Source organism: Branchiostoma belcheri, unplaced genomic scaffold, assembly GCF_001625305.1.
Source record: "Branchiostoma belcheri isolate BF01 breed outbred unplaced genomic scaffold, Haploidv18h27 scaffold242, whole genome shotgun sequence".
NCBI classification, from domain to species: Eukaryota; Metazoa; Chordata; class Leptocardii; order Amphioxiformes; family Branchiostomatidae; genus Branchiostoma; species Branchiostoma belcheri.
In genome coordinates, this window is record NW_017803846.1 from 97605 (window position 1) to 119493 (window position 21889).

The window sequence follows — 21889 nt, forward strand, 5'->3', positions numbered from 1 at the left end:
GTAACGCTTGGTGGCCAGCCTAATAATGTGTCAAAATGTATCATGTGCCAAAATGCATTATGTATATCACTTGTACTTCACATTATTGTACTTCTGTAAACATCTTGCCCGTCTGCCAGTATCAATATGCACCACAAAGAAGTGGCTAGACAAGCCCAGTTAACACCTATATGTGGGCTGCCGTATTGTCTACCAATCAAGGTCAGAGTCGGTTATACGCATAATTAGGATAGCTTAAAAGGCAGGACACAGTCGTGTGTCGGGAGTGATTACGAGAGAGTCTAGGCGGAGTGACTTCTGAGTGTCCTGTGTCCGTTCCAACTGAACAAGTAAGTCCTTAGTCATTTGTCTATAAAAAAGTACACAACGCAATGTCCGATTGTTAATGTAACCGAGGCTCTTGTTAGTTGTCAGGAACTATAGAAGAAAGGTTGGATATCTTGTCGTTACAATGCTGTGGTTGGTTATGATTGTGTTACACTGTGAATAAATACACTCCTCCGAAAGCAGAATCCAGTATCCGAATCGTGCTTGCTTGAATGTTTAGGTAAGCTAACATAGAGCAAAAAGGCTATTGTTACAAGAGCCTCATTTGCAAGGATTATATCAGTTGATCATATTCTCCACCCAATGACAGTCTTATCTTAACAAAAAGGCTATTATAGCACTTCCTCATAAATTATGCAAATGAGGTCATGATTTGAATAAATTTTGTTTATTGATGTTCGCCTTCATTTAACTTCCAAATGTGGTAAGTATGAAATTCCCAGTAGTTACAACTATAAAATTATAAAAATTTTCCATTAATTATGCAAATTAGGTCTTCATTCACATTAACTATATCCTCAGATCTTTTTTTGTTCTTAATTACAAGTGTTTCATAGTCCTATTATCGGACAAAGCAGATTAATAGAATTTCCTCATTGTTTATGCAAATTAGCTCCTGATTTGCATAATTGTCATCTGATTATGTCAAGCATCACTTCAGCTACCTACATGTACATACCAAAAATCATGACAATCCGTCCACTGGTTCTTCGGTTATCATCCTTTGAAAATTTTTCAACAAATGCTCCTGCAGTTCCAGAACATGCCGCTAGAGGGCCCAAACTCATGTCACTTTTTCCCTACCCCAAGAGCTATCTACCAACCAAAATTCGTGACCCTAGCATGTCCAGATCACGATATATCAAAACCAGAAGTTCTGCTGCAGTAACAACAAAAGCCACCAGAGGGCCCAAAATCTAATCATTTCTAGGTCTCATCAAGACCTACCCACCTACCAAGTTTCATGACAATGCATATTAAGCTTCTTGAGTTATGCTGTTCACAGACAGACAGACAGACAAACAGATGGACAAACGCTACTGAAAACATAACCTTCTTGGCAAAGGTAATAAAAAGAAAAGAACGTGCATCATCTGCAGCCTAATAACAAAATGTAGATACCCAGACCCAGTCCAGACAAATCTATCCACCCAACCGTGAGAAAAAGCTGCGACCATGAAAACGGCGACCACTTACTTTACCCTTCTGTGGAAGGATAGCTCCTTCCCCAGAGGTAACAAGGTCAGCTGCCATTTTGATATGCATGCATGCTTTTATATACATTTTTTGCTATACAACTACATGTTCTTACTGGTTCTTACATGTAGCTCTTAGCTCACACCAATTTAATTTGTTGGCTGTCGAATTTGTCTTTTCATCTTTTTTTCTGATTTGGTTCTGAATCAACTCAAAAATGCTCATTATTTTCCCCCAAGAGTTGAGACAAGTCCTTTTCTTCCTATAGTTCTTAGTTTTTCCTTTATCAATGTAGTGGTTTGATAAAAGTTCGAAATTCATTGTTTTAATATTAACCCAGTCTTTTAAGTTGACTTCATGGCTCCTATAGACCTGTTTTTATCTTTCGCCCTGTAGCTTCATATTTTTTAGGAAAAATTCTGAGAACGAACAAATTAAATTGGTGTGACTTTAGACTGGTTCATACTCAAATCATATGAATGCCACAAAAGTAATGTTAGGCCAAATATTCACATACAGATGCGGATCGCGCTCCCACGCTATACATTATTCACATGCAAATACGTTTACCAGTGTCGTGTCGCTGATACATTCAAGTCCCTTATATATTACAAATTCCAAATACCCGGTATATCAGAACAAAACCGCCTTAATTTTATGGACGACATCCTCTGAAGACCCCCAAACTAGTGCACGTGGGCGAATTTAAAAAAATCCGTCCAAAAATAAAAATGCTACTAAACCACAGGAATACAAAGCTGGTACATGTATTGTGAATTTGCGGCAGTACTTGGCGACGTATACGACAAGTCGGCAATGCTGGCTTTTGGCGGAATTTCTGAATTGGCACTGTACGTACATGTAGGTACTTCATGAGTTCTTGAGTCGTGGAGCATCGGTAGCCTGGATGCCGGCTCCATATTGTCGCTAACTATACCATGGACTACCCAGGCCTAGAGCCAGATCAGAGCCTTGGCGGACGTGATCTTTTTTTTTTTTTGAGAACAGGCAAAAATCAATGCGCGCGCAGATGTCATCCATAAAATTACGTCGGTGTGGCCTTACTAATGTAACCACACGTCGTCCTTTCATTCCTTGATATCAATATACATGACTGTGCAAAATTTATGGAGTCAATCATCCAAGCTGTGTTACTCCCCTCCCCAATACATGTACACACTTCAGTTTTCAACCAGTCCAAAAATGGGTTCAAATATTCAACTACGATTTATGTCCTAAACTGGACGTGAAAGGTAAACTATTCAGAATAAGTAAAAAAGCAAGAATTGCTGCTGCTTGTACAATTATCAGGTTTGTTCCTGGCCTGATCCTCTGAACCTGATCCGGACCTACATTTTGTACAGATAATATTGTTATCTCCTCTATTATGAAAGTAAGAAGTCTCATCAGTAATTGGCTATGAGTAAGTGAGACGTCCAAAGGAAAAAGTGCCATTATGCTGCAGAAACAATCATACTTGTCCAGGATCAGGGTGAAATGTACAAATCAGTAAGCTAACTTCATACAGAGGGTGGGGCTCCTGTACGAAGTACGTGTACAATACTACAAAGTCATGACGTCAGGGATTATGACGCTGCGCAAGCTAACTTTGTACTTAAGTGTAGAAAGTACGAAGTTCCATATGTTCCATTTACAGTATCGCTAGTACCGGTAATTCAAAACATCTACTTGCCAGTTCAATGGATTGACAATCAATCAACAATGGATCGACAAGGTGTGAAGATGTCGGTAAATTGAACCCGACAAATCTTTAGGCTACTTGGAATTTCATTTTTTTGAAATTCAAACATCATTAACATCTGAAGTGGTGAGGAAAACAAGCTTTCTTTTTGTGTGTCTTTTGTAACTAGGTACTTTATACCTAAACGTACATTTTAATGGAATGGGATGTCATACAGTATCACCTGTACTACATGTATGTGTACAACTTCGTACATCGTATACCAGCCCCCGCCCTCTGTACGGTTACGTCACACGGTGGTGACGTCAACTTTGTACAATCATATAGAATACAACACGGGGTATTCCGTATTGCCCGAGGCTTCGGCCCGACTTGCGGGTGGGCCGGGACCAAGGGGGATGCGGAATACACCGTGTTGTATTTTATTTATGTCACACCCACCCAAGAAAACTCACCTTTCAATGCAAATGCACCAAAATTTGGTGACCCTGCACTCAAAAATGCAACATCAATTCCAACATCTGAATTCTCTTTTCGAATTTTTGAAAGCGGCGCGTGCGGTTAGGGCAAAATGCATTCAAATTGTTCTATGGAAGCCCGGAACATCTTTATCGAACGTAATCGCGGCCCGGGTATGATATAAAACTTCGTAAATCGTACACCAGCCCCCACCCTCTGTACGAAGTTAGCCCCAGTCATTTCTAAATTCGCTAACTTTGTATACATGTACTTCACCCTGATACTGGAATACCTCAAAACAATCCCTATTATCCATAAGAAATTGAACCCACTCTGTACGCAGCTCCATCATCTACAATAGCAGGTAATTGAGAGAGACAGTGGTCGACAGCCAGGTCCCAGGCTTGCCTGCAACAAGTAAGCAGCAACATCAATAAATGAGATTTGAAAAATGTCGCACCCAAGTCACTTTGTCTTTCATTTTTAAAAAAAATACATATGAGTTGTGCAAAGTGCTTTCACTTATACAAAAGGCTGCTGAATTTATGTCACGTAGTTGCAATATATGCTGTTGAAATAAGGCATTTTCAGTATCAAAAATATCTGTGACATGACAAAAATGTAACATCCTGATATGTGTACAAAAAGCAAAAGTACTGAAGTAATGGCTTCCGTCCTAGATCTCCAGTGCCAAAGTTATGTCAACACTTGGTGTCCAGTGTCAGCGACTTCAGCACTGGAAACTCTAAATCGGCAAATCAAACCTTGCCTTTAAAAAGTGTATCAAGATGCTGCCTTTGAAGTCGAGTGGAACACTCGAGTGGAATGGAGTTTCCTTCCGCACAGGGCCCCCGAGTGCCCATGCCACTTTCCCCGCGAGATCGGCACTGGGTGGCCAGTGAGGAACTTGTTACTTCAGTAGCCTTCCGTACAAAAACAGTGTTGTCTCATAAAGTGACTAATTTTGCTATATTTAGAAGATAACTGAAGCTACATTCCTAAGCGAAAACTTAATCTGACACCATACAACAGTGTACTAGCTGTTTGACTGTAATTTTGCTACATCATTTTTTCTCAATCCCTTCGTCAAATGACACTTGCACTAGTTATCATTGGCATCAAATGTAACGGTCGGTAGACCGGTGCACCACTGGCAGCACTACGTGAGATCACGTGGCTTGGGACTATTGAATTTTCAAAGAAGGGGACCACAGTCGGATCAGTTACGGCGGGGCTATTTAGTTCTAAGAAAGGAATAGTTGAGAACACAATACAGAAAGCTTTATTCTGCACTATTCCGAAGTATTTGTCACTAATTTTGGCGATATACAAGTGTTGCGATCATTTGCCACATCCACGTACGGACTAGTGGTAATGTCTTCAACAACATTCAAAATGGCGGTTTTGTTCGATCAGCCGCTGAATGACCGTAACGAACTCGCTCTGTGCTTAAAAAGAAGGACACTTCTAGGCAAGTGGTTCATCAGAAACAGACACTTTATCTCTACTTGTCCCAGGTAGCGTTACATGATATCATTATTCTATTTCTTTCTTCGTTATAGTAAGGACATAGGAAATGGTACTCATCTTCAACTTTCCCTGACCGGTTTACCATATTGCCAATTACACTGTATATTAGCATGCAGCTATCGTCATTAGGAACACATCAGTCTGTTTCATGACATCTGTGCTGTAGTGAAGTAGGGCAGGTATTCCATGGCTTTCTGTTCCATGGCTATCAAAGAATGCCTAGACCTGTTTTATGTTTCATTTTTGCTGTCACTTAATTTTTGGGTTACGGCTTCATTTAAGTTGTCCGAAGCACGCAAAGTTGTTGCCCCGACGGCAGTCACCTGACTGCTATGGGACTGGTGAGGTGAGGAAGTACGCAAATAATGGTATGCACACACATGTGAATGTTACATTATGTACATGTGGAGGGAATACAACAGCATATATTTCACCAGACATTAAAGTTACTGTACATCCACTTGTATCCTTCTTAACTGATCTTATATGCTTAATGTTAGGTACAAAGTTTGAAATTCAAGGATTTAAATGAAGCCATATAATTTTCTTTAAAAATCCAAGAAATAACAGACATTTTTTTCTGATTGCTTTTGGTGCATCTTAAACAATCTGCCAGGTAAGGACAAGCTGGTACAACTCACCACATGGGGTGCTGGTAGGTTGGAGGGAGTCTGGGGCTGGACAGTGGAGTACAGTTGTAAGACCTCATGATCCGCTCAGCCAGCAGGAAGTTTCTGAAGAGACTTGCCACTAACAAGTCCTGCCGAAACAACTTCTGGAACAACTCTGCACAAAGGGAGACAGCACAATCCTTATGAAGATCACGTATATACATGTATTGTATATTGCAATAAACTAATAATTGCATTGTGCAATAAACCTTGACTTGCCTTGACTAATAATAGTAGATAACTGGTAATATCCACTGATCTTTATCCACATTTTACTCACTCACTCACAATCATTTCCAAGAGTACATAGTGCCTTCAGAAAAAGCAGACCAAACCTAGGAGTGATCTTGAAAATAATATTTGTAATGTGTGAATGGTTTCGCCGCACTTGCCTTACCCTTCAATGCAGTGGTGACGTGTTGCAGCAGTGAAAACCCACGAAATGTTTCCTGCTACAATATTGTAACCAGTTACCACACAATCACATAGTACATGGTCTAAATCTATTTTTAAACGAGAGTTCCGAGATCTCATACCTCCATGAAATATGGGCTTGACATGTAAATGTAAATTTCTTCTTTGATTATGTAAATTACCTCCACATTAACATAATAAATGCATCGTGATGTTAACTTTTGATTAACTTACACATGTACCAAGTATGAAATTCCCATCATTTACCAATAAGGAGTCATAGAATTTTCGCATTAATTATGCAAATTAGGTCATCATTTGCATAATTGGTATCTGTTGATGTTCCATCTGCCATAGATTACATACATTACATGTATGAAAGTACTATAATGTAAAACACTGTAATTATAGAATTTCCTCATTAATTGTGCAAATTAAGTCATCATTTGCATAATTTGTAGTTAATTATGTACATCTCTCTCTCATCTACCTACCTACCAAAAATGATGATAATACCTTGTTCCTATCTGGACTTATTGGCTTTTAAAGATTTCACCCGAAAATCTCCTGCAGTTCCAAAACAAGCTGCTAGGGGGACCAAACTCACGCCACTTATTCCTGACAGGAAAAGCTATCTGTCACCAAAAAGTCAAGACCATAGCATGTTTAGGACAAAAGATACAAAAACCGGAAGTTCTGCTGCAGTACCAAGGTCATCCACCAGGAGGCCCATATTTGACCTTGACCTTTGTCTTCCTAAGACTTACCAGCGTACCAAATATCATCGCAATCCATAAAGGCATTATGGAGTTATGCTGACTACAAATGTGCGGAAACACAAACACACAGACACACACACACAGACAGACACACACACAGACAGACAGGCCTCCATGAAATATATGAGTTTTTGTATACAGTACACTTCAAACACACAGCTAATCAGGCCTGCAGCTAATACAAACCCTAACCCTGAAATAGGTCACCTATTCCCCTGAGGGAACCCCATTAATCAAACCGGGTCCCAAGCGCACTGACTCGATAGCCACACAATGACACATCTGTTGGCTGCGAAGGAGATTCCTCATTAAACGGAAGTGCTACTGCACTAAAAAGGCCATCCACCAGGAGGCCCATATTTGACCTTGACCTTCACCCCCCTAACACCTACCAGCATACCAAATATCACCACAATCCATGAAGGCGTTATGAACTTATGAAGGTACAAAAAAGCAGAAACACAAACACACACACACACACACACACACACACACATACACACAGACGCGCCAAAAACAATACCTTCCATTTCATGGAGGTAACAACTTTTTTCTCGAACAAACTGTCTTTAAGACATACATACTACATGTCCACAGTGGCACAGGCCGTGTGTATAGTAAAAGCCGGCCATTCATTGGAAATCAGTCTGAGCAAGGATTTGAAGCTCTTTAGTCTAGGAGTTTTGAGAGCAGACTGTGACAGTGTAGGGAAGAGACTTCCAGCCCCACGACTCCCATATCAGCCACACCTGTGTCGCATGTGTGTACATCATCATGTGTGTACATAGTATTGTATAAATGTTGTTAGTCACCTGCAGCATCCCCCCCCCCCAAAAAAACCTGAATACCACCTCGGTTATAATTTGGTCGCGTACATTTGTATGACTTAAATTCAAAAAGGACTGAACTTAATATGCACAACCTTGAAAAATAACTAGCCAGTATTCCAGTGACTGACCTCTGGGGAGGGTGTTCCATGCTATTGTGTCAGTAATAGCTGTGAAGATCCAGTTCAACTCCCCTAATGGTGTCCTCCTGTCATTTAAACGTCCTGGTATTCTGGAGAGACATAACACATCATCTTTCAATATCATAAAACATACAGCATTTCCTGACTGTTAGTGTTACAGACATCCTTAAGTTACATCCTTAATTCAATTAATATATAATCAAAACAGAAACAGCTTCTTTCCAAGTGAAAGTTTAAGATGAAGCCTCCTAGCTGCTTTCTATGATACTGCAGCAGAATTATAAGTTTTGAAATGTTCTGGACATGCTACATTTTGTACACGTACATGTACGACTGGAAGATTGCGGAACATTCTACAGAAGATTGTGGAATATTCTACAGAAGATTGCGGAACATTCTACAGAAGATTATAGAATATTCTACAGAAGATTGCGGAACATTCTACAGAAGATTGTGGAATATTCTACAGAAGATTGCGGAACATTCTACAGAAGATTGTGGAATATTCTACAGAAGATTGCGGAACATTCTACAGAAGATTGTGGAATATTCTAAAGAAGATTGCAGAACATTCTACAGAAGATTGTGGAACATTCTACAGAAGATTGTGGAATATTCTACAGAAGATTGTGGAATATTCTACAGAAGATTGTGGAACATTCTACAGAAGATTGTGGAATATTCTACAGAAGATTGCAGAACATTCTACAGAAGATTGTGGAACATTTTTCATTCTTCTGGTTGCAAGGGGTGTCATGCCACTCATCAATAAACCTTATTGATATTTTCTTTGGCCAATTTATTTTGGGGTAAATAAGGCCTATCGAAGTACATTTTTAAGTAAGGCGTCCTTTTTTTTGTCTCTTGTCACACATGGCTGCATGGAAAAACAAATTTTCCTGGGGTAACAGCTTACTGCTGGAAGAGGCTCAGGAACTAATGTTTCTAAATTCAAAACTAAATCAAAATTGATGTGATAAGTTTACCGCTATATTCGATGACGACACCAGCAAAATAGCAAAATAGAATGCGCCATCCTGGCAACCAGGCAAAAAAGGCAACCTAAGCATCCGCGCGGACTAAAACGATGAAGTCTTCGCTGGACCACCAACATTACGCCACCCATAAAGGCTACAATTAACAGGCTTTTCACAAAATACAAACTTTAAGATTTATACATAGCTATTACGATATCAGGGATACAGCAACCAAAACATACGAAACAAAGCCACGTTTCCGGCAATTTTCTGCACACTTAAGCTCCGGTCAGATTTAAACTACGACCCAGAATGTTCTATGGAAGATTGCGGGACATTCTACAGAACAGTCGAACCGCAGGTCACCGTAGAACGCGTTATTCTCTACGATACGGCATTTGCCGGGTCACGATTTGACCCCGTTGCATGGGTGTAAACAACTGCCTATATTGTAACAAAAATACCTCAGACCTACATAATGTTTATACTTTTTCATATCTGCAGGCTTTGCCGTGTACAACCAGGTAGATATTTCGTGCATTGCAAAATATAACAGCTAGCGCTACGGCCTTCCAAACATTAGCAATTTTTGGTCACTTTATTTGTGCTTGTCTTTTTTGCTGTTCAACTGGATCCCATTAGCTAATACCACAGTGTGATAGCCCACTTCTTCGCCTTTACATTGATGCCAAAGACCCCTGGTAAATTTTATGGCAAACGGGTTTGCCCCCCAAAAAAACTGTGACGATGCGCACATCGTGGTGGTCAACTTTTAGCCCAGTTGTAAGCTACTGACACACACCATCCTGAGTTTCCGCTACATTTTGATACGTTTCGCGTAATGCCATAAGATTCGTTTCTTGGTATGAGAAACTGTATGAATGTGGCTACCACATGCAATATGATAAGTGGTATGATACAATTCAAGTATATACAAAAAGAGGAATTTAATACAAGGTTCTGACCATTCAAAAATCGTCAAATTTGAAGTCAATCGGTTTCGAACTCTTGCGTTCGATCCATGGAACCAAGGCAGCGCGTTCCATTTTTCGCGCCGCCAACAATGTTGCAACTTTCAACCGCTGTTTGCGAAAGTTCATGAAAAGAAGGAATCAAGTTTTTTTCATTACAAACAGACTTTACGAAACCCATTCCAAGTCAGACTTATATCATGAAGACGCTAGAGAAAGTGGGATTCATGTGCAACTATACCAATGTCAGCACATATGCCCGATGTTTGTATATTTACAGTAACAGGTCATAATGTCCGATTTCTCCTTCAAAAATTAGGTCATGAAAAATCAACGTGTTGTTGTATTTGTTCATGCCCGAATTCGTTCTCTTCTGTTTTCATCCGTAAAGTGGGTATCGTTTTGAAGCTTACAATTTGGTCGATATTCTTTCACTTTCTTGTTTGTTCTATATAACTTTTTAACAGAACATTTTCAAAGGCAAAGAGACTGTAAAGAAATTACACTCTTTCTCAAGGTCGAGCTGCAATACACATTGTGCAACTTCAAAACTAAGTACACAGGTGTCAAGCCAACATAACTATATTTCAGCCATATCTGACATTACAGGTGTATTGGTTAGAACTAGTTGCAAAAGCTTGCGATTCGAACAAAAATCGTTGAGAATTCGACTAAATGAGCCCAACTTACTATCGGTTATTATACTGTAACAACTACAGGATCCCAAAAGAAACAACACACGATAGATGAGGGAGGGTCTATACTTTATTAAACAATACACCAAATCGACGATGAAAAAAACTAAAGGGTACCTATCTCGAGTGGAATCATCTCCATCATGCACGGTCAACTTTGAAACCTCGTTTCTCCAACAAACACCACCAGTAATGTACATCTACGACCTTGAGCGTGACGCCGGCTCTTCTTACATCTCACGTTAACGTATGACAAGGAAACACTTACGCAAAGCGGAGTTACAAGCGAAACAGTAAACAGTAGCAAACTCTCGCGGATTCTCGCGGATCACATTACCTTGGAAAAGAAGCGCGAGATTTAAACGAGATCTTAGAGAGAGCTGCGCAGAACCGATGCGCATAGCGGTCTGCGGTTCGACTGAGAAGATTGCAGAGCATTTCACTAAAGAATGCAGAACATTCTACAGAAGATTGAGGGACATTCTATGGAAGATTGAGGGATATTCTACAAAGGTTTGCAGGACATCTTGCAAAACTTGATGCATATTTCATGGCATATACTGTGTGTGTGTTGACACAGATACTACATGATTGTAAATCCTACATATTTCCTTACTTTTCTATCAGGTCCTCTGTGATACTTGGCACCAGTTTGCCTCCACGTTGGTGAACAAACCTGCAGCAGTGATGAAAGTAGGTAACAAAATTAACAGAATGGAATTGATCTTGATATTATTAGATATACAATGTCAAAGACAATAAAATTAATGATATAATACATTCTTTACCAGATTGTATATGAGGCTGTGGCCCATCTGACGAAATATGAGGAACAAATATCTACTTACAGATCTTGGATTGGGAACATTTATTTTTGTTTTGTGTTTCAAGTGCTTGATGAGTTTACATGTTTGTTAAAAGTGGTAAAATATAACATCAATGACACTAAAATAATTTTATGATACAATAACTATTTTTTGTAGTACCACGTTTGTACCAGCAGATTTCTGCTACCAGGTAAGAAATTATACATGTAGTTCATTAACTACCAATTAATGACCTTAACTTGTACAGTTGCAATATTTGCTTTTACAGCCTGCTCTTAACAATAAGCATAGTGGGGTTCTTAAGTACCAAGGGCATGGCTCTCCAGTCTAGTTAATGCTCATTATAGTACCAGGTCTTAAGATATTAAGTACCTTCGACAAGAAGGTTATATTTTAGGTTTGGCCAAGGTGTGGATCTATATGTAGCTCAAGGTTAAAAATGGTTCACCTGGCATTTCCCAAAGGTACTGCAGTGGGCATTTTATGAATTGTTCTTTTTTGTGTATAGCATGTCAGGAGTCTGTGAACGGATTATAACATTGGGTTGTTTATATTTATTTTTGTGTTTTTAGTAGTTTTAGACTTTCTTGGATACCCAGACTTCCTACAGTGGAAGGCCCTCCTCCCACCTCCAGGCAAGCCAGGGAAAAGACCTGTACCTGTGGAGATACAGTATGAAAGCCATATATCTAATAGTATGTATATCTATGTATATCTATATATACATATAATAGAATACACACACATATATAGAATACAACACAGCATATTCCGTATCGACCGGAGGGCAATCCGACTCGTGGGAGGGTTGGGACAAGGGGGATGCCAAATACACTGTGTTGTATTTTATTTATGTCATACCCACCCAAGGAAACACACCTTTAATGTATTTCCCTGTCAGTTTATAAGTTTTCACATCATGTGAACAATCTATGTTGTTTGCTGTGGTATGATGTTGCAACGTCCCTTTATTACTGCTAGGGATTCAGATAGGCTAAGCTTGGCGGGCATTTCATTACTCCGTGAAGGAGGTCAGGACCTCCGGACGGAGTGTTGTAATCGGCTGATTTTTCATGTTCGCAGTAAAAACACTGGGTTCTCTTTGTCTAATCGGCACGCAATTTTATACGCCGTCTGCGGGCATGCCCGTGTTGATGCACGAATGTGTATTTTTGCCGTTGCTGCTTTCGCGGTCAATGTAATATCGCAGACGCACCCCTACAATTACGAGGCGAATTGGAATGGTCCAGAAAAACGCGTTGTTTGGAATAGCAGTGGGGGGGGTAAAAGTTCATGCAGATACGGGGTGGTTTTTATAAGTGGTTCCAGATGTTTTTGCCCATGGTTAAGAGATGCCAAGTTTTTTGGAAGATGTTCGCAGCCAAAACTCATTCTTCCGTACGTCGCATTTCTGTGTAATTTTGCTTGTGGTGTTGCATTATGTCCGGGATGATGCACGTCTTTTTATTTTTACCGTAGCTGTTTTGATATTGGAGTAAATGGTTATTTTCGAAACATCCCCATGCCGTTGAAATGTTGTCGTCCCTTTATGTCACCGGTAGTAAGTCGGGCGGGGCTGATGGGTACGGATATGTGGGGTGGTCAGAGGTCAACATTAGGAAAAATTTAATGTTAATACCGATGACGTAATCCTATCGATTTCAAACTGGTCGGGTGTGGCGACCTAGTGGCGGCGTGTATATTAGTCACGTAGCAACTGGCCGGTCGTCCTAGCAACGAGCGTGCTGGCCGCTTGACTGTACACATGGGCAATATTTTTGGGTTGGGCCGCTCCATAGTGTTAGTGGAGCAGCTCTTTGGAAAAATGGACAATATTTTTGAGCAACCCATCAATGTGTTTTGCCTCGTGGTCGGATGTGGTCTGGGGCTGGTAAACCACACATATTAGTAGATCGGATAATTTAATGATTTGCTAGTTGTAAACGCGTCCTGTAGTATGAGCCGGTATAGGAAGACCTACCTGGCTGAAAGAATCTATTATCTACTATCTACTATAAGATGTAACCTGTGTTACACAATCATGCTTTCGGCCGGATTGATTTGCAACTGTTGGGGTCTGCGCTTGGCCAGTCGCGCTGTCTTGATACACCGCGAATGTTGATGTTGGGCAATATGCGAGTGTTCTCTGTAGACAGTCCTGGAGTAATTTTGTTTCGAACATTCGCACATTCCTGGAGTCTGATTTGCATCTAGGGCTGGGTATTGGTTCAGTCGGACCGGTTTGGACCGGAACAACGTTCAACGACCGAGTCCAAAAAACTGAAACGTGATAATCGGATGATTGGACCTGATGTACATTTCTGTAGATTGTACACAGAATACACACATCTTTAGATAATCTGGCCATGGCAGGTATACTAGATTAGCGTATACGTACATCTATGCGTTCAAAACAAGAAAAGTAATCGTTTCCCGGTATTATTCTCTTGAAACACGGCGCTGAATATAGGAAGAAGTAGCCTGTGTTTCGCAATGCTTTCGGCCGGATTGATGTGCAACTGTTACTAATTGCAGAGTCTGGGCTTGGCCAGTCGCGGTGTATGGCCAGTCGCGCTGTCTTACACCGCGAATGTTGGCCTTATGCGAGTGTTCCCTGTAGACAGTCCTGGAGTCATTTTTTTGCACATTCGCACATTCCAGGAGCCTGATGTGCATCTAAGGGTGGGTACTAGTTCAGTCGGACCGGTTTGGACTGGAACAACATACAAGAACCGAGTCCAAAAAACTGAAAGGGGAGAATCGGATGATTGGACCTGATGTACATTTCTGTAGATTGTACACAGAATACATCCGTGGACGACCCAGAAATCTAGCGGACACCGGCATGGGGTGCTTGGAACGACATCGATCGTCCATAGCATGTTTAGATAAGAATACGGACAATTGGAAATAAAGTTAAACTTCAATAAATGGACATATTTCCTGTGACTATCGTCGATATGGTCACCAAGTTTCGGTAAAGGAAGAAGTCAAGTCAAGCACACAGTAACAGTTACAGGCAATGACGCCCGTCTCTGATCATGCATTTCTTTGTGCGATATAAGCGCTAGAATGCTATTTTCCAGAACCACACATCGATATTCTAGTGGAAAAATGCATTGTTTCAAGATTCTATGGAGAAGATACATGCTTCTATGCGTATTTTTTTTTAGCATTTTCGACGTGATTTTGTCGTCACTTAACCCGGAGGTGGGACAGCGGCGTGGTGCTGTTCGGGGCGGTAAATATGGTCGTCTGTCAGGCTTGTTTCGTGATTATTGTCGGGAGAAACCTTAATATTATAATGTTCGCACCCCGACTTTGGCCTGGGGCGTCTACTTGAGAGTTGAAATGTAAAAGGAAGTGGGAGCAGTAATGGATTTAGTTTTTTTTTAATGTTTTATGCTTGTGACGCGCCCTCATTGTATTAACCGTTGCCTAATTACAATGTCTGCACAGTAGGTCTGGCGTTGACCCTTGGGATTGTATTTGTTGAAATATATAAATCTTCACGGAGGATTGTCGCCTGTGGCTTCTTGTTTAATTTCATTTAAAGTAGTTACAAGAAAAAAATGGAAGTATTACTAATACTTCCATTTTCTTGTAACTACTTTAATAGACATTCCCTAAGCCTTTATGTCCACAGTTGGAATTGGCTGGCTAACCTATGGGCCATCGTATGTACTGTACCGAACCTATACAGGTACAGGTCTTTCCCTTACCAGCATTGGCAATACCTTGTTCACATGGAAGCCACAGGACCCAGATTGAATATGTTCTGCCCCGCTGGAGCTTCAAAATGGCTGTCATCAACAGAAAAACTATCCCAAAAGGATTTTGCTTCCAAACACCTTCCGTGACGGGACGCCGTCAGAAACGCCGTTCAAACCCCGTTGGAGCGGCAAGATCAAACTGTCCACAATGACTGAGCACCCCCCAGAGACCCGTCCGGCCGTCAGACACGCCGTTTGGATCCCACCTGTGCCGTCCCAAGCGTCGCCCGGACACGCCCAGGAGCCCGTTGAAATGATGTTGAAAACGGACATTTCTGACGGTGTACCAGGCGTTTGAGGCGTCCTGGCCTGTTTTTGGCCTTTGTCAAGACGTCCGTTGCCCCCGTTTACTGGCAGGGACGGGCAGCTGTCCCAAATGGATGGCCACCCCAAACGGGCGTTTAAACGGCCGTTTCTCTGTCGGGGACCCTTTCATTTTTACAGAGAGAGTACTAGGAGACTTGTCAATGGTTGCCGCATGATGACCCTGGGCTGGAGGTGGGAGTCATGTTTGAGGCCAGGGAAATTTTTTTAAAACAAAAGCTCCTGCAGTTCCAGAACAGGCTGCTAGGGGGGCCAAACCGATGTCACTAACTTCTTCATGAGCACAAGGGTATACCTATGAAGTTTCATGACAATCTATCCATATGTTCTTGAGTTGTTGTGCTAAACCACACACACATACATGTACACACAAATGCTATCAAAAACATAACCTCCTTGACAAAGATAATAAATCAAATCAATTACCTACCATCTAAGGGCTATCTTGATAGGTGTGGTAAGACAGGAGGTGAAGAGGTCAGCAGGGAGTTCAGGGTTCATTGGGAGCAGCTGCTTGGGTCCACATGCCGCCAGCTGGATACAGTTCTTCATGGAGGGTGGGAGCGGCATCTGAGTTGCTCCTGGGTAAGACTGGGCATTGATCTTTGCCAGCTGCAGTTATAAAGAGTCTTCATTAAACATTGCAAAATAACATTGGAAAATGACAAATATTGACACCATAACTTGCAACATGTAGTCTCCACAGGTGAAGAGAGAAAAGACAACTGGCTAACACTCCCTATTAGTTCAACTGTGAGGACTCTGACTTAGAACACTGATGACAACTGTAGTGAAAGAACTTGACAGATCTTTTCACTACAAAACAAGTGATCTTGAGTTGGTCCTGAGATCTGTCCAAGACAACGCTGGACAACATTTCCCCCATCATTTTGAAAGATTCAATTTTCAAGTACCCTCTTGCATTCGTAACCAAACTTTTATGTACCATACACTGTAGACCACCAACATCCTGGTTAAAAGGAGGGATTGCCCCCCCCCCAATAGGTGACTTAACATTTGCCTGTAACTAAAGAGGAATTACTTTTACCCCCATTGCGGGATGTGTACAACAAACTTTTTGTCAATTGTCTAACCCCTGTACTTGATCCTATTCTTATAGGAGGAATCAAAATGGATTTGGAAAGGAAGGTCAACTATTTCACAGATTCTTGCAATACAGTATGCCTTGTAATTGAAGAGAATGATGAAAAGATGTGATAGGTTTTCGTTGATTTTCGTTGCTCAATAATTACCCCTGATGGTGAGACTTGTTCATTTTGATCATAGTTCTGGGGTTCTTCAGGGTGATCTTCAAGCACCTAACTGTACTGAGCACCTTATGTATTTTAAAAGACTCTTGCTAGATGCCAATGACTGTACAAATGTATAGAAATCAAACTACACAGGTATCAAATGTACCCTGCCCAATATCTTACTGATTTGGACTTTGCAGATGATCTTGCGCTAGCTGATAAAAGATGCTGAGCTGATAAAAGATGCAGAAACTGTGCTTCAATCTCTGGAAGACTCCACATCCCTAGTGCGGCTTTATTGTATAATGAATCAAAAATTGTATAATGAATCAAAGACAGAATTCAGTAACATCTTTGGACCATTGGACCTCAGATTCTTGTCTAGGGCACTCATTCAAAGACTAGAAAACTTCAAGTACCTTCAGTTTAATAGTTCCTTCATTATGTGCCCAAGGAAAGATTTTGACAGCATTCCATCTATTCCAATTTGTATGCACACATTGTACATGTACATTGCTGCTAGGTTATGAATGATTTTAGATTTATTGCTTTCATCAGAAAAGTATGGTGGAGCAGCTGTGGTGTGTCTCTGTAGTAAGGTCAATTTTTTGTACTTTTCTTGATTGTACAAATGTATGTATGCAGCATAACTTGAAAATTTGTGAATGGATCTTAATGATATTTGGTAGGTGAGCAGCGGTTATAGAAAAAAGTTCAAGTTTGAAATTGTTTTTTTGTTTTTGTTTGTGTACAACATACATTGAGAAAACGAGGATGGTTGTTAATGATACAAGTATGGTATCAGTAACTGTTGGTTATGTAGGGACAGGTACTTAAGATGCTGGTCAAGTTTGATCATGGGCCTCCTAGCAGCTACATGTATCTATTTTATTTTATCAATTTTAGTAATATTTAAACAGGGTTTCCCAATCAGTGATGACACTGCTTTTCTGTGGGGCTCTGTATTACTCAAATAATCAAAAAAAATTAAGTCAGGTACAAACAATAAAATTAAGATACAATAAATAATGATACTGACAATGATAATAAAGAAAAGAAACGGTAACTAACCAATAATAAGTAATTGATAATAACAAAATGTATAAATTCGTATTCCAGTCCAGTCCATTTGCAATGACTGGTACTTTAGGTATTGACAGTTTCAGGTAAATTTTCCAGAAATCTTTTGTTAATGATTTTTAAGTAGTTGAAAGCTGTTGAGAGTGGGAGTTTGTGGTGTAATTTCGGGGTCGCGTGGTGTAGTGGTAGAGGGCTCAGACCCAAGAGGTCCCAGGTTCGAATCCTGTCCAATGTCACTGATATTGTGCCCTTGGGAAAGGCACTTTACACGACTTTCCTCACTTCACTCAGGAGTAAATAAGTACCCAGCTTCGGTTAGGGATGTCCCTTGGATAGGACGTTAAATGGAGGTCCCATGTTTAGGGAGAGCAACACCCTACACATGTTAAAGAACCTACGTATACTAGCCTCTACGTGTACCAGGCTTGGGGAGGTGGCTGGAAAGAGTAGAAATCGGTCAAATAGAGAGATAAGCACGCCAAGGGAGTTTGTCCGTTGAGAGAACAGTTCGCCGCACACCAAGCCTGTCGGGAGTCGCCACTTCTTTGAAGTCCACTAATCGCTATCTAATAGCAACAAGCTAGTGACAAGTAGCTAAATTACCCTTTTATTGCTTTGCGACTGTTCCATGACGGACAGTGACACGAACGGCTGAGGTCACGAAAATTTCAAGTCCATACATGTACGTAATGGTACATTTTCCCATCAAAAGAAACACAAAACTCGAAAAGAGAACCCTATAATACAATGTATTTAAGACCATCCCGACCATGTTGCCGATCAAGATAAGCAGCATGAGACCCCATTTTCAGCCCGCATGCTTCCCTGTCGCTAGCGGCGCCGGGCACACTTAAAAATTACCGTGTGGTGCAGCCGGCAATAATTCGTGTTAACTAATATTATTTCCAATATCAGTATAACTATAGTAATTTTTTTCATTCCCGACAATTTGCAGTTTGTTTAACCATAGTACCGGCCGGCTGTCTTCTCCAGACGTATACACACGGGCGTGGCTCCCTACGACGTGCTGGTTTGTTTATTGCTTAAATGATCTTCTGCTCAGGTCTCAGGTTTAAGGTCTCAGGTTTGACATATTGAGGAGGTGATGGTCAGCTGTTCTGTCAATCCTTCCACAAATGTGGTAAATCTTCATAAATTAGTAAATAAACAAAATAATTTTGGGTCTCCTAGCAGCTTCTTTGAAATTGTAGTGCCTTTTTTTTCAAAGTTTGATTGCAAATAACTGCCCCACGAGTGGATAGTTTTTCATTGTTTTTGGTAGGTAGGTGCCTCAAGTGAAAATAAACATAAGATGTATATTATGCAAATCAGGACCTAATTTACATAAGAAAAGGGTATTAATAACCTGTCTGAGAAATCGTGGGACACATCTGGCACTACAATGTACAACGTAGGTCAACCAGAAACACGATCTGGCAGTCAGGCTGGCGCCTTGCAATGTATACAGGCTAAAGGTTAAGACCTTCACTCTAGTTTAGCTTTTTTAGTGTAGACATGATGTTTCAAATTATACTGCCTGTATTGTTAAACAGTTTTTAAAAAAGTCAAATGTGTTACAAGGAGTTTAAACATGTTTACTTTCCTCCATGGCAGTGTGACCTTCCATTGTCTTGATAGATTGTAATGCAAGACGTGTTTTTCCTTGAACTTGTACCCTCTATCTATTTTGGCCAAGCAGCTTTTTGGATGCTTGACCTAAACAATGCTGGAATCACATGACCACAATGGACCGCAAGACAGCACAAAGAATCAATCATGGATCAATGTATACATGTATACAAACACGTCTGGACACCCTAACATGATACTAGTAATAGACAAACAATTTAGATTGAAAAATGTGAAAAAATATTGCTGAGCTTCTTAGTTTCAATTATATAGATCATCCAGACATAGAAAATTGCGTATCCATATACAAGTATATTTTGCATATTCATATACAGGTATATTTCTTCCCACATTAATAATAAAAACAAAATATCTAACGGAGGGTGCCCTAATTCCGGACTAGTTTGAAAAATCCTTGTTGCGGCGTTATGCATCGGTGCATGTGCATATAATTACCCACAGAAATGGACAAAGTTTTTGTGTTGATAACAGTAATATCACAAAGTTTCTTCCAATTCGTACGCTCCAACAACAGACTGTTTGAATTTGACGCTTGTTTGGGGGTTGACAAACGTGTTAAAAATGCAGTTTTGATTTTGAAACAGCCGCTTTTGAGTTTACTAAGTTGCGTAATGGTAAAAAGAAGACTTGTTTGGCACAGAAAAACAGTTGTAGATTGTTTTAGTTATAATTTGTGTATTTTACATTCTAAACTCTCTTCTCAGATTAACCTGTGTTTGATACTAAGTCAGAATTAGGGCACCCCTATTGTGATAGAACGTTCCACTGGCAAAATTACCAAAAACCTGCTGTAAGTTTCGTGAACCATTACGCTTGGGTGCAAGGCACTGCACTGAAGTGAAATACACAGCTGTGCAGCTTTAATCATTGTGATCTTTATCTGTCAATACCATAGCTCATGTTGCAGAGGTTTTTGGTCAGACAAACTATCACCAAAGGTATGTGCGTTTGCATGTAACATACATGTAGGTCTGAATTAGGACCCCTCCTGTTACACCTGACCAAATCATCCACGAACTGTTCTTTTAAAAAAGAATACTGGCTTCTGCTCTTGATAAACATACCTCTATTTCCTGTTCTCTTTGGGCAGCAAACTGCTTGAATGAGTCCAGTATCACACCTGAAAAAGCAAGCAGTGGAACCCTAGCCTGTATGTAAGAAATTAGCAGGTAACTGGAGTTCAATGACTTTATACCTTTGCCAAATAATGTTAAGCCTTACGACTGACGAATTTTCCTCATGAATTATGCAAATTAAACCCTCATATGCATAAAATATATTGATATAACTTGAGTGTGCCGCCCCCATGTTTGGTCATGAAATGTTGAAATAAAAAAAATAAAAAAAATAATTTGAGTATATTCTCTACCTTATGAGTCTTGTCTTATGAAAAAGTGTGATTCTAGGATTTCCTCATAAATTATGAAAATGAGGTCCTGATTTGTATAAGTTATGTTTAGGCCACACCAGTTTAATTAATTGGCTCTCAAATTTGCCTGCTTCATTTTTTTCTGAGTTGCAAAAAAGAAGATTCATGTTTTAAAACAACTCCAAAATGCTCAAAGAAAGCTCCTTGTCTTCCTAATTCTTACATTTTTTTTTCATTGTCTTTGTCAGAAAGACTATGGAATTGTCCTGCCGCATTGTGGGTGAGTGCGGATTAACTCTTGAAGGCATGATTTTTGTCACATGCCCCCCCCCAAAAAAAGCCGGGCCTACTCGGGCTCTAATGGCGCATTCGGCGCTTCATGCCGGGAAAATTTTCAATCAAAATCTCGTCCTCCCCATACAAAATTCCACTCTCTATGATTCACGCGGGAGGAGGGCCTAGGAAAAATTTTTTGAGCCGGGGGGAGGGCCTAGGAAAATTTTTTTGACCTGGGGGGAGGGCCTAGGAAAAAATTTTTTACCCTACCCCCGGACGACTGGCCGCCCTCCCTGGTAAATATCGTACAGTCCCTAATCATTTCGAGATCATAAAGACCTACTCATCTACATGTACCACATATCAAGCTCGAGTTAACACACACACACACACACACACACACATATGAAGACATAACCTTCTTGGTGAAGGTAACTACAAGGAAAGGGTAAGTACAAGTAAAGAGGTGCACAATTTTGTAGTGCAATATTTCACATCAATACACAGCCACTTAGATCAAACCTTTTTGTGCTGTCATAACTTATTTGGCAGTCCTAACAAAGGCATTACTATAGGGGAAGCACTTTTTGCATCCATCTTCTACAGCTGTATGACAGCATTTTCATAATGTCATATATATATATT

General features: G+C 40.4%; 1 protein-coding gene across 1 annotated transcript in view; it reads right to left on the bottom strand.

The window, feature by feature from the left end:
- Positions 1-3976: 3976 nt before the first annotated feature.
- Positions 3977-21889, bottom strand: part of LOC109471241 (regulatory-associated protein of mTOR-like) — a 36903-nt gene continuing 18990 nt past the window's right edge. Inside the window, exons 7-12 of the mRNA XM_019770520.1 lie at positions 20664-20719; positions 16047-16228; positions 11309-11368; positions 8038-8138; positions 5857-6001; positions 3977-4093 (exon numbers count right to left, since the gene is read on the bottom strand). Of these exons, the coding sequence (XP_019626079.1) occupies positions 3994-4093; positions 5857-6001; positions 8038-8138; positions 11309-11368; positions 16047-16228; positions 20664-20719 (644 nt within the window). The 3' untranslated portion in view covers positions 3977-3993. The remainder of the gene's footprint in view (positions 4094-5856; positions 6002-8037; positions 8139-11308; positions 11369-16046; positions 16229-20663; positions 20720-21889) is intronic.